The sequence below is a fragment of the Oryx dammah genome, unplaced genomic scaffold (genome assembly GCF_014754425.2).
Source record: "Oryx dammah isolate SB20612 unplaced genomic scaffold, SCBI_Odam_1.1 HiC_scaffold_19, whole genome shotgun sequence".
Taxonomy (NCBI): domain Eukaryota; kingdom Metazoa; phylum Chordata; class Mammalia; order Artiodactyla; family Bovidae; genus Oryx; species Oryx dammah.
The window spans coordinates 85445730-85459578 of NW_024070203.1; the positions used below are offsets into that span (position 1 = coordinate 85445730).

Consider the following 13849-nt stretch of genomic DNA (forward strand, 5'->3'; position numbering starts at 1 on the left):
CTTACGAGATAGAGCATGCTTTTTATACTAACTGAAAACTTCCTAGTTTTCTGCCACCCTAACAAACAGGCTATGAGAGATAGCCTAGCATGAAAAGTTATATCATAAATTAATTTGTATTGTTGTTAAGGCTTCATGGAAGATCTAGTGTTCCACTATATTCGCAAGGGAAGTCACCATATTTAAATACCTGACTAAGGCCCTTTGCACTCTTGACCAGCCTTCAGAACACGTTATTTCCTTTCAGGAGATAGTTTGTAAATGTCCTAAATTTTTCTTATTTATTTTTGTTTGATTATCCCTTCAAATTCATTGTTAAGGAAACATTATTAAATGTGTATTCATAATGCTGTCCACAACACTGAAAGAATTCGAAGATAAATGAATAACGGTCTCTCTACTCCCCTAACAGTCTCTGTTCCCTTTAGGAGTAGTCTAAAAGCTCAAACACTCTAGAACTGGTGGTCCGAGTGTTTTAAATTTCCTTAAAGTTCTGTTTGGCATAGAAAGTATTGTTAAACAAATGGAAGATGTTTACCATTGCTTTCCATGGATCCTTCTGTGCTGCATAGTTTTCATAAAACTGTTAGCTCTGCCCTGAACAACTTTAGTCACAGCCATGCTTGGATATGGTGTGTACCTTTTCCATTGGATTTCTGGGGGGACTCTTTTTTTCCTAAGCACCTTTATGTGTTTTAGGAGAAAGAGGGGGTGAAACTTGCCACCTCCCTTTCTTTAATGAATGAGAACTCTGTCCCCATTTTGACGTGGGGCTTTAGGTGGTGGCAAGGAAGAAGTAGCCTAACCTTTGGCCATAATCTCACAGTTGTCCATTGCCCAGCAGCACTTTGGCAGTGGTATACTCCCTTTCCTTTCTTTAGCTATAAAGTTCTTTCTATCCAGAACTATCCTCCTTTCTTCCTAACTGAAACCTTGCGGGTGGTCACCTAAGTGGGAGTCTACCTTTGCTTCTTTGAATGATCATGATCCAGATGCCTTAAGAGATCAAATCACATTGTGATGTAGGTAAAATGTTCTCCTCCCAAGTTTAACAAGAATGATTGTATAATTTGCTTTTGAACATTTATTAGAGTTACCAAGGGAACATTTCATGCAAAGATGGGCTCGATAAAGGACAGAAATGGTATGGACGTAACAGAAGCAAAAGATATTAAGAAGAGGTGGCAAGAATACACAGAAGAACTGTACAAAAAAGATCTTCACGACCAATATAATCATGATGGTGTGAGCACTCACCTAGAGCCAGACTTCCTGGAATGTGAAGTCAAGTGGGCCTTAGGAAGCATCACTACAAACAAAGCTAGTGGAGTTGATGGAATTCCAGTTGAGCTGTTTTAAATCCTGAAAGATGATGCTGTGAAAGTGCTGCACTCAATATGCCAACAAATTTGGAAAACTCAGCAGTGGCCACAGGACTGGAAAAGGTCAGTTTTCATTCCAATCCCAAAGAAAGGCAATGCCAAAGAATGCTCAAACTATTCAGGTATGACCTAAATCAAATCCCTTATGATTATACAGTGGAAGTAAAAAAAAAGAATGCTCAAACTACTGCACAATTGCAGTCATCTCACACACTAGTAAAGTAATGCTCAAAATTCTCCAAGCCAGGCTTCAACAATATGTGAACCGTGAACTTCCTGATGTTTAAGCTGGAAAAGGCAGAGGAACCAGAGATCAAATTGCCAACATCTGCTGGATCATGGAAAAAGCAAGAGAGTTCCAGAAAAACATCTATTTCTGCTTTATTGACTATGCCAAAGCCTTTGACTGTGTGGATCATATAAACTGTGGAAAATTCTGAAAGAGATGGGAATACCAGGCCACCTGACGTGCCTCTTGAGAAACCTATATGCAGGTCAGGAAGCAACAGTTAGAACTGGACATGGAACAACAGACTGGTTCCAAATAGGAAAAGGAATAGGTCAAGGCTGTATATTGTCACTCTGCTTATTTAACTTCTATGCAGAGTACATCCTGAGAAATGCAGGGTTGGAAGAAGCACAAGCTGGAACCAAGATTGCCAGGAGAAATATCAACCTCACATATGCAGATGACACCACCGTAATGGCAAAAAGTGAAGAGGAACTCAGAAGCCTCTTGATGAAAGTGAAAGAGGAGAGTGAAAAAGTTGGCTTAAAGCTCAACATTCAGAAAACAAAGATCATGGCATCTGGTCCCATTACTTCATGGGAAATAGATGGGGAAACAGTGGAAACAGTATCAGACTTTATTTTTGGGGGCTCCAAAATCACTGCAGATGGTGATTGCAGCCATGAAATTAAAAGACGCTTAACTCCTTGGAAGGAAAGTTATGACCAACCTAGATAGCACATTGAAAAGCAGAGACATTACTTTGCCAACAAAGGTCCGTCTAGTCAAGGCTATGGTTTTTCCTGTGGTCATGTATGGATGTGAGAGTCGGACTGTGAAGAAGGCTGAGCGCCGAAGAATTGATGCTTTTGAACTGTGGTGTTGGAGAAGACTCTAGAGGGTCCCTTGGGCTGCAAGGAGATCCAACCAGTCCATTCTAAAGGAGATCAGCCCTGGGATTTGTTTGGAAGGAATGATGCTAAGGCTGAAACTCCAGTACTTTGGCCACCTCATGGGAAGAGTTGACTCATTGGAAAAGACTCTGATGCTGGGAGGGATTGGGGGCAGGAGGAGAAGGGGACGACAGAGGATGAAATGGCTGGATGGCATCACCGACTCGATGGACCTGAATCTGAGTGAACTCCGGGAGTTGGTGATGGACAGGGAGGCCTGGCGTGCTGCAATTCATGGGGTCGAAAGAGTCAGACGCAACTGAGCGACTGAACTGAACTGCTCTTTTGTCAGGCTGTTATCAATTGTGAATTCACAAATATGATGCTGTGAAGTCACTTTGCTTACCTTCATAAGAGGTTGATGTGGGCTAAGCAGACTTACTAGAAATTATTTTATTGCTCTAAACCATGGAATCACTTCATGGCAAATAGATGGGGAAACAATGGAGACAGATTTTATTTTTCTGGGCTCCAAAATCATGGCAGATGGTGATTGCAGCCATGAAATTAAAAGACGCTTACTCCTTGGAAGAAAAGTTATGAACAACCTAGACAGCATATTAAAAAGCAGAGACATTACTTTGCCAACCAAAGTCTGTCTAGTCAAGGCTATGGTTTTTCCAGTAGTCATGTATGGATGTTAGAGTTGGACTAGAAAGAAAGCTGAGTGCCGAAGAATTGATACTTTTGAACTGTGGTGTTGGAGAAGACTCTTGAGAGTCCCTTGGACTGCAAGGAGATCAAGCCAGTGAATCCTAAAGGAAATCAGTCCTGAATATTCATTGGAAGGACTGATACTGAAGCTGAAACTCCAATACTTTAGCCACCTGATTGAAAGAACTGGCTCATTTGAAAAGACCCTGATGCTGGGAAAGACTGAAGGAGGGAGGAGAAGGGGATGACAGAGGATGAGATGGTTGGATACCATCACCGACTCAATGGACATAAATTTGAGTAAACTCTGGGAGCTGGTGATGGACAGGGAGGCCTGGTGTGCTTCAGTCCATGGGGACATAAAGAGTCGGACACGACAGCAACTGAACTGAAACCACAGGCTTGAGTGCCACTCTGATATGTCTATTGGTATAAGCTAGCCTCCCAACTAGTGTGATCACTTCTTTAAAATGGAGTCTTGGTTTTATTAATAAACTGCAAGCAGATCCAACCAGTCTATCCTAAAGATCAGTCCTGGGTGTTCATTGGAAGGTCTGATGTTGAAGTTGAAACTCCAATACTTTGGCCACCTGATGTGAAGAGCTGACTCATTGGAAAAGACCCTGATGCTGGGTCAGGAGGGGCGGCGGTGAGGAGATAGCCCTTGTCCAAGGTAAGGAGCAGCGGCTGTGCTTTGCTGGAGCAGCCGTGAAGAGATACCCCACGTCCAAGGTAAGAGAAACCCAAGTAAGACGGTAGGTGTTGAAAGAGGGCATCAGAAGGCAGACACACTGAAACCATAATCACAGAAAACTAGTCAATCTAATCACACTAGGACCACAGCCTTGTCTGATTCAATGAAACTAAGCCATGCCCGTGGGGCAACCCAAGATGGGCGGGTCATGGTGGAGAGGTCTGACAGAATGTATAGTCCACTGGAGAATGGAATGGCAAACCACTTCAGTATTCTTCCTTGAGAACCCCATGAACAGTATGAAAAGGCAAAATGATAGGATACTGAAAGAGGAACTCCCCAGGTCAATAGGTGCCCAATATGCTACTGGAGATCAGTGGAGAAATAACTCCAGAAAGGATGAAGGGATGGAGCCAAAGCAAAAACAATACCCAGTTGTGGATGTGACTGGTGATAGAAGAAAGGTCTGATGCTGTAAAGACCAATATGTCAGGTCCATGAATCAAGGCAAATTGGAAGTGGTCAAACAGGAGATGGCAAGAGTGAACATCAACATTCCAGGAATCAGCGAACTAAAATAACTGGAATGGGTGAATTTAACTCAGATGACCACTGTATCTACTACTGCAGGCAGGAATCCCTTAGAAGAAATGGAGTAGCCGACCACCCGAGCAAGACCCAGATTTCTGGGTTGCTCTGATGTGCCAGGCTCAGGAAATATGCATTTCCATTCATCCCATATCTTCTACATATCCCAAGTCTTCCTTTTCAATTTCTGAATTAAGCTTATTTTCATTAAATGCTGTCATTTTCCTCACAATACTCAACTGGACTTTAAATAATTTAAGGAATCAGAAAAATAATTGAAATTTTTCATTTCTGAAATTTCTTTCCTTCATGTAGGTATGTTTCAGCAGATATCACATGCCTTCAGTGTGAAGAACTTTCTTTAGCATTTCTTTTTGTGCATATTTCCTGGTGTCATCTTTTTTGTTTTCATTATAGAAGTTTAGCTTGACTTTTTTTTTTTTTAATTCAGCATTTTAAAGACATTGTTCTACTGTATTCTTGATTATGTTGTCCTGGCTAAGTTGTTCGTTCTTTCCATTGTTCAGTTATGTGTCAAAATCTGATTTTTACAATTTTTCATCTTTTTTAGCAATTGATTGTTGTCTTAATATGTACTGTTTGCAGTTTGAGTTTCTTGGATGCGTGGGTTGCTTTTTATTTTTTAAATCAAGTCTGTAAAATTTTTAACCTTTATTTCTCCACATATATTTTCCTGTTCCAGTCACACTTGCTTTCCTCTGGATCCAACTATACATGTTAGACCACTTGTTTTATTAGCTCATATGTCAGTTTTTTTAAATTCCTTTTAAATATTCAGTTTGAACAGTTCCAATTAAACTGTCAAGTTCACTGATCTTTATTCCTAGTGGTTTGTGTATTTTTATGCCCATGTGGTAAATCTTTCATTTCAGAATGTATTTTTAAGCTGTAGAATATATGAGGTTTTTGTTATTCTCAGACTCACTCACTTAAGAATTAAATATTCTTTAATATTTTGAAATCTATGTAGTAGCTTTTAAAGTTTCTGCTATTTGCAATATCTGTGTCAACTCTGGATCTATTTTGCTGACTTGTTTTTTCCCTCTGCTCATGATCATGTCTTGTCTTCACACCTAATTTTTATTGCACGTTGTACACTGCAGATGCTGTAATGCCGCTGAGGACCTGGATTTTGTTGTCTTTGAAGAGTGTCAGGTTCTGTGGCAGCAGTTACTTAACTTACTGGCACATTTATTGTGATCTTTTTGAGGACTGATTTTAGGGTAATGCAGATTTATAGTAACTGTATTTCCAAGACTTGGCCAGTTTAGGGTCTCAACTGAATGTCTGGCCTTTATTTAACTTTTACCAAAGTAAAGTTGTGAGAAGTTCACATACTCAGACTGCTTAAAACAGAGAGCTACGACTAAATCTTATTTTTATTGTATTATTTCCAAAACTCCAAAGAGATTCTGCTTTTCAATGATTCTTTCAAGAGCTACACTTTTGAGGGATGAAGGAGATGCCCTTATCACAGTATGACTAGTCAAAATATTTAGTGCTTTCCTCCCTCCCTGAATAAGTAGTTGGTACTGATGGATAATCACAGATTTAAAATAATAGGACAGAAATTGATCAAGAGTATATTACAACAGAGAAAACACTTTGATGTTGCTCACAACACAGGGCAGCTAGGTCTGAGGGAGAACTTAGAAATGGGAGGTTACTAAAAACGGAATTATCAACCAGGTTTATTAGGGCCCTGCTGAAGTTTTATTTTCCCTGAAGTCTTTTTTTTTTTTTTTTTTTTTTTTTGGTGAATGTTCTCATTGTAAAAATGCTATTGAATGGGTAAAAGGGACTCCTCCTGCCAGAGGAGTCTAGCAGGCTACAGCCCATGTGGTCACAAAAGAGTTGGTACAACTTGGCAACTTAACAACAAGAAACCATCTTCATAACAAACTCATTTTCAATTTAGAAGCAACATCAAGAAAAGCATCCCATCAACTCCTTCAGAGCTCAAAATCACAAACAAGAAAGTGCTCAATCAAGTGTACCAAAGGATGTCATACCATATCAATAGGTGTGAAATTAATTTGAAAAAGTTATGATAAAAGCTGGTACATCAGTTCCAAAATCAAGCTAATGAGACATGACATTATCAGAGAATAAGAATTCATCCAAAACTAGTTGTAGATGTCTATTCCAAACAATATTTTAAGGTGAATTAATAATTTTAATAAATTCTTAATAATAATAAATCTATAAGCACATGGACAGATAAATACTGACTTCTAGTCCATTATACCAAAAAAACAGAAACAGACTTTCAATAAACACATTCCAGATGAAATAAATTTAACCAAAAAGAAAAAAGAGAGAGAGAAAGACCGGGAAATTCAATTTGCCACAGAGAACTTTGTAACACTTCTTTGTCTAACACAAAATGTCTGGAGACTTGTATGAAAATACAGACGTTAAGCACACCTAGGTATAAACCAAGACAGGACACATACTTCAATAAATAACCACAGGATTAAATGCTATGTCATCTCCAACAAAGAATTTCAAAGTAACCATCTTGAGAACAGGAAAGGCAGATTTTAACCTTCTATATTTTAAACTTTAATAATTCTGATAAAAATAATTCTGGTAATACTCAAAAAGTACTGCAATATTGAAAGTACTTACAGCCAAACATTTTAAGTTTCAGTGACAGAAATTAACTCAGTGTTCACACAGAAATAAGTAGTTGCATTCAAAATTTATTGAACTGCAAATTCGTTTAAGGGTTATGCTAGTTAACTAGAGAATATAGCTCCAGAAACTACCTTGGCAAGTTCCTGAATATATGCCAACATTATTAAATGGTTTATTAGAAGCTGGGAATATGAATTGCCTGTCAAGGTTTCAACAATAAAACAATTTAAATCCCATCATATTTGTCAATAAATTAGACTTATACAATTGATAATTTCAAAATAAATAAAACCTGAGTTGATTATGCCCTCTATTTCCACCCACCCTCAGCATATATACATTTATATCCCATTTTCTGTTAGACCAGTGTGTATCACACTTTAATAAGCACACATATTTGAGGATCTCATTAAGATGCCGTTTCTGATTCAATAAGTCTGCTATGTGGCCTGAGAGACTCCCTTTCTAACAAGCCACAAATGGAGCTGGTGCTGTCTCTGATCCGTCCTTTGACCAGCACAGTAACTCGAGATATAAAGTGAGGGAGAGCTCTGGCCATCTAATGACTGCGGTTTTATAGATTCAATGCTGTTATATTTTGGAATCAACCATAAATAATCAACAGTGATCACAAAAAAGTAAGTCTTAGAAGAAAAGAATGTTTCCGTTAAGTGAGAACTTAAAGTATATCAGATTGGCAGTGCTTCTATTATTTGTCTGACAATTGACACCTTTGATACATTACAATGTAATCAGGACAAAAATTCTAGTTAACTTTAAAAAATAGTTACTATCGCTTGAGGCTCTCCTAGTTAATTCAAGTTCAGAAAATTCAAGCCAGTACACTGTAAAATCTCTATTAAAATTCTTTAATGGTAAAGTGTCCATATAAATTACTTGTAAACCTGCTCTACACTATGCCATCTCCTCCTCCTCTTTCAACAAATAAATGCTTTTTTTTCTTCTGTCTTATAGCTAAACAGCGTGTAACACCCAGTGCCCCTCCCTTTAAAAATCGAACAAAATTGTCTCCAACCAATGGACCCAATGCAAAAAGGTTGGCTTCTTTAACACACTCATAGGTATACGCGTCTATTTCCACAGGATTACCCTTACATGTGATTGGCAGGCTTGAGTTATGGCCCAGATAACACCCTTGCTCCTTCAGAAAAGACAGATTGGGATGAGAACCTATCAACACTACTGCTGCAGAGAGCTTAAATATTTTCTTCAGTCCAGAGATACTCTGAAGAATGCATTTCATGTCCGACTTAAAGGCAAGCACATGGTGCTCAGGAAAACTAGTATAATCAGATAAAAGGTTTGAGTCTGAAGAATATGACTGAGTACACATCATATGATAGACTTTATGGTATTCTGGGTAAAGCTTTTTGGGAAGCTGCTTGAAAATCAAGTCTGGATCAGTTACTCGTCTGCGAAACACATGAATCACAGGGACATTATTGTTGTAAGCACACAGGACTGCATCAGCTGCGCTAAGCCCAGAGCCTACAATTAACACGGGGTCCACTGTGCCACGCAACTTTCCTTTGCTTACAGCAGCTCCAAATTCAGGCATTGAATGAAACACAAAAGGAAAATCTTCCCCTTCGATTTCCAGACGGCCAGGAGAGTCTAATGTTCCAGTTGCCAGAGCTACATTTTCAGCAAAGAGACAGAAGGGAATATGAGAGCCATCTCCTACTCGCTGATAACCCCTGATTTCCCAGTTTCTCTTGGCAAATTTTGACTTCTCTATCTGTAAATGCTGTGTTGAGATATTTCGGCCTTGACCATCATTATCAACTTGATCTCTGTAGAGTCTTGATACAGAGGTAATGTAAGTATTCTCTCTGAAATTCTTCTGAAGACCCATGACTTTGACATAGTGTTTATAGTAGCGAGCTATTTCCTCTGGCATAACTCGATCCCCTTTTAGGTTCCTATGAAGAGAAAAGGAAAAACATTCTTTGAGGATAATACTTTTAGTTTCCATGATTACTACTTCTCCATCTAGTCAACTATTATATCTTTTCATTCCTCTGGATTGTCTAAGCTAAAACTAACTCTTACCCTAACACTTCAAAAAGAAAGCAAGCCTTTCCTTTTCTTTAAAAACGTTAATAAACTAGGGGCTGTCCCTGGTGGTCCGGTGGATAGGAATCTGCCTGCTGATGCAGGGGACGTGGATTTGATCCCTGGTCCAGGAAGATTCCACATGCCATGGAGCAACTGAGACCGTGTGCCACAACTGCTGAGACCACACTCTAGAGCCCATGAACCACAGCCACTGATCCCACATGTCACAACTGCTGAAGCCTGTGCTCCACAGCAAGAGAAGCCACCGCAACGAGCAGCTGACGCACTGCAACTCAGAGCAGCCCCCTTGCTCACGGCACTAGAACGCCTGCGTGCAGCAAAGACAACCCAGTGCCAGCAAAAATAAATGTTTAAAATGCTAATAAATTATTTTTATCAATGGAGTAAGTCCCATGAGGGTAGAAACTGCATTAAAGCATCTTTGTTTCCCCAATGTCTGTCTAAGTATCTGTTCAGATTAGCTGTCTTTGTCAATAAACTTCTACTAAATAAATGGATTAAACTGTGGCTAACTGAAAATTAGACTGTTTTACTCTATCTCACAACTGTAATCTAAATAATTCAGCCTACAGTTATACTATCAGTCCGTATTCTATAAAACTGCAGACTCAATTAGGTTATAACTACTGAGATATTACAGGTCTGACTGTAATATATATACTTCTTAAAGATAATATCTAGACACAATTTTTAATAAGTTGCTTTTCATTTTCATAACCAAAACTAATACAGATCTGTCTTTAGCTGAACAAAATCATCCTACATTTAAGTAGATTACATTTCTCTCTATTTTCCCACTCATTTTCTATTCATTCACCCAGTGTCCAATTCTTTGAGGCACCATGGACTGCAGCACGCCAGGCCTCCCTGTCCCTCACCATCTCCCTGAGTTTGCCCAAGTTCATGTCCATTGCATCGGTGATGCCATCAAGCCATCTCATCCTCTGACGCCCTCTTCTCCTTCTGCCCTCAATCTTTCCCAGCATCAGGGACTTTTCCAAAGATTTGTCTGTTTGCATCAGATGACCACAATACTGGAGCTTCAGCTTCACCATCAGTCCTTCCAACGAGTATTCAGGGTTGATTTCCCTTAAGATTGACTGGTTTGATCTCCATGTCTCCATGCTGTCCTAGAGACACTCAGGAAGTCTTCTCCAGCACCACAATTTGAAAGCATCAATTCTTTGGCATTCTGCCTTTCTTTACAGTCTAGCTCTCACAACCACACGTGACCACTGGGAAGACCAGAGTCATGACTATACGGACCGTTGTTGGCAGAGTAATGTCTCTGGTTTTCAACCCATCATCTAGGTTTGTTATAGCTTTCCTGCCAAGAAGCAATTGTCTTCTGATTTCATGGCTGCAGTCACCATCCGCAGTGATTTTAGAGCCCAAGAAGAGGAAATCTGTCACTACTTCCACCTTTTACCCTTCTGAAGTGATGGGGCTGGATGCCATGATCTTGGTTTTCATAATATTTAGTTTTAAGCCAGCTTCTTCACTCCTCCTTCACCCTCATCAACAGGCTGTTTAGTTTCTCTTCACTTTCTGCCTTTACAGTGCCATCATCTGCATATCCGAGGTTGCTGATGTTTCTCCCTTGATTCCCGCTTGTGACCCATCCAGCCCGACATCTCTCATGATGTGCTCAGTGCTCAGTGTTGAACCAATCAGTTGTTTGATGCAGGATTCTGTTTCTTCTTGACCCCATACAGGTTTCTCAGGAGGCAGGTAAGATAGTCAGGTATTCCCATCTCTTTAAGAGCTTTCCACAGCTTGTTATGATCCACACAGTCAAATTCTTTAGGGTAGTGGATGAAACAGAGGTAGATGTTTTTCTGCAATTTCCTCGCTTTTTTTTAATGATCCAGTGAATGTTGGCAATTCGATCTCTGGTTCTTCTTTTTCTAAACCCAGCTTGGACATCTGGATGTTTTTGGTTCACATAATGGTGAAGCTCAGCATACAAGATTTTAAGTGTGACCTTACTAGCAAGTAAGTCAAGTCAAGGCTATGGTTTTTCCAGTAGTCATGTATGGATGTGAGAGCTGGACTGTAAAGAAAGCTGAGCACCAAAGAATTGATGCTTTTGAACTGTGGTGTTAGAGAAGACTCTTGAGAGCCCCTTGGACTGCAAGGAGATCCAACCAGTCCATCCTAAAGGAAATCAGTCCTGAATATTCATTGGAAGGACTGATCTTGAAGCTGAAACTCCAATACTTTGGCCACCTGATGTGAAGAGCTGACTCATTTGAAAAGATCCTGATGCTGGGAAAGACTGAGGGCAGGGGGAGAAGGGGATGACAGAGGATGAGATGGTTGAATGGACATGAGTTTGAGTGAACTCTGGGAGTTGGTGATGGACAGGGAGGCCTGGCATGCTGCAATCTATGGGGTCACAAAGAGTCGGACATGACTGAGCGACTGAAGTGAACTTACTAGCATGAGAGATGAGTGCATAGTACTACCCTTCTTGGGAACTGTGATGAGGATTGACCTTTTCCAGCCTGTGGTCACGGCTGGGTCTTTGAGATTTGCTGACATATTGAATGCTACACCTTGACGGCATCATCCTTTAGGGTTTGTAATAGCTCTACTGTAATTCTGGGATTCCGTGGTGGCTCAGACAGTAAAGCATCTGCCCACAACGTGGGAGACCCGGTTTGAGCCCTGGGTCAGGAAGATCCCCTGGAGAAGGAAATGGCAATCCCCATTCCAGTACTCTTGCCTAGAAAATTCCGTGGATGGAGGAGCCTGGTGGGCTATAGTCCATGGGGTCACAAAGAGTAGGACATGACTGCGCGACTCTACTTTCACTTTCACTGAAATTCTTTGACATCCTTCCTACTCATAAAGAGATCTATAAATATAATCTGTTCTTTATTTTAAAAAGCACATTAATATATCTCTTATTTTCCACTTGAACTGTAAAGCAATGGGCATTAGTATCCTTAAACAGTGCCCCATATGCAGAGTACATCATGAGAAACACTGGGCTGGAAGAAACACAAGCTGGAATCAAGATTGCCAGGAGAAATATCAATAACCTCAGATATGCAGATGACACCACCCTTATGGCAGAAAGTGAAGAGGAGCTAAAAAGCCTCTTGATGAAAATTAAAGAGGAGAGCGAAAAAGTTGGCTTAAAGCTCAACATTCAGAAAACGAAGATCATGGCATCCAGTCCCATCACTTCATGGGAAATAGATGGGGAAACAGTGGAAACAGTGTCAGACTTTATTTTTTTGGGCTCCAAAATCACTGCAGATGGTGATTGCAGCCATGAAATTAAAAGACGCTTACTCCTTGGAAGAAAAGTTATGACCAACCTAGACAGCATATTCAAAAGCAGAGACATTACTTTGCCGACTAAGGTCCATCTAGTCAAGGCTATGGTTTTTCCTGTGGTCAGGTATGGATGTGAGAGTTGGACTGTGAAGAAGGCTGAGCGCCGAAGAATTGATGCTTTTGAACTGTGGTGTTGGAGAAGACTCTAGAGGGTCCCTTGGACTGCAAGGAGATCCAACCAGTCCATTCTGAAGGAGATCAACCCTGGGATTTCTTTGGAAGGAATGATGCTAAAGCTGAAACTCCAGTACTCTGGCCACCTCATGAGAAGAGTTGACTCATTGGAAAAAGACTCTGATGCTGGGAGGGATTGGGGACAGAAGGAGAAGGGGACGACCGAGGATGAGATGGCTGGATGGCATCACGGACTCGATGGACGTAAGTCTGAGTGAACTCCGGGAGATGGTGATGAACACGGAGGCCTGGTGTGCTGCGATTCATGGGGTCGCGAAGAGTCGGATGCAACTGAGCGACTGAACTGAACTGAACTGAGCAGAGAAAACACCAAATGAGGGAATTCCCTGGTACTCCAGTGGTTAGGATTCCGCACTTCCACTGCCAAGAGCTTGGGTTCAATCCCTGGTTGGAAAACTAAGATCCCACAAGCCATGTGGTGGGGCCAAAAAAAACAAAACAAAACCCACTAATTCATTTCACACAATTCAGTGTAACTTATAACTGGAATAAGTGAAATGTAATAACTATAGTAATTAAGATTTAGAATGTATTAACTCAATTTTTACAGAAATCCTAAATAATAATTATTACCTCAATTTTGCAAACTAAGAAATTGATAGCTAATGAAATGATAGCTGTTTTAAGTTATTTGACCAGTGTCACAACATTAGAAGCTATAGAATCAGAATTCAAACTCTGCAATCAATCTTGAGAATTCTAAGACTCTTCTCAACACTATGTAAGAGCAGGAACTAAAGCTAATATTTATCACAAGAGTCATTTTCATATGTTACTTAAACACAACATGCTCAACTTAAAAGGATGAACACTTCTGGTACATAAATCATAAAAACCTTTTCCTTGTTTACCTGCATCATAAGGGGAAAATATGTTGAGCAATTTCACTTTTTTATGAAAATCAAGAATTTATACAATTTGCCTGATTTTGCTATTTTACATTTCAAACTTATACAATAAAACTTCGGTTTAAAAAAAATGCCAAAGTTATATCTGAAAGGTTTAATTTCAATTACCCATGCTGGTCTAAATTTACTCTCCTTAA

General features: G+C 40.0%; 1 protein-coding gene across 1 annotated transcript in view; it reads right to left on the reverse strand.

The window, feature by feature from the left end:
• Positions 1-6676: 6676 nt before the first annotated feature.
• Positions 6677-13849, reverse strand: part of OSGIN2 (oxidative stress induced growth inhibitor family member 2) — a 29100-nt gene continuing 21927 nt past the window's right edge. Inside the window, exon 6 of the mRNA XM_040261117.1 lies at positions 6677-9104. Coding sequence (XP_040117051.1) covers positions 8072-9104 — 1033 coding nt within the window. The 3' untranslated portion in view covers positions 6677-8071. The remainder of the gene's footprint in view (positions 9105-13849) is intronic.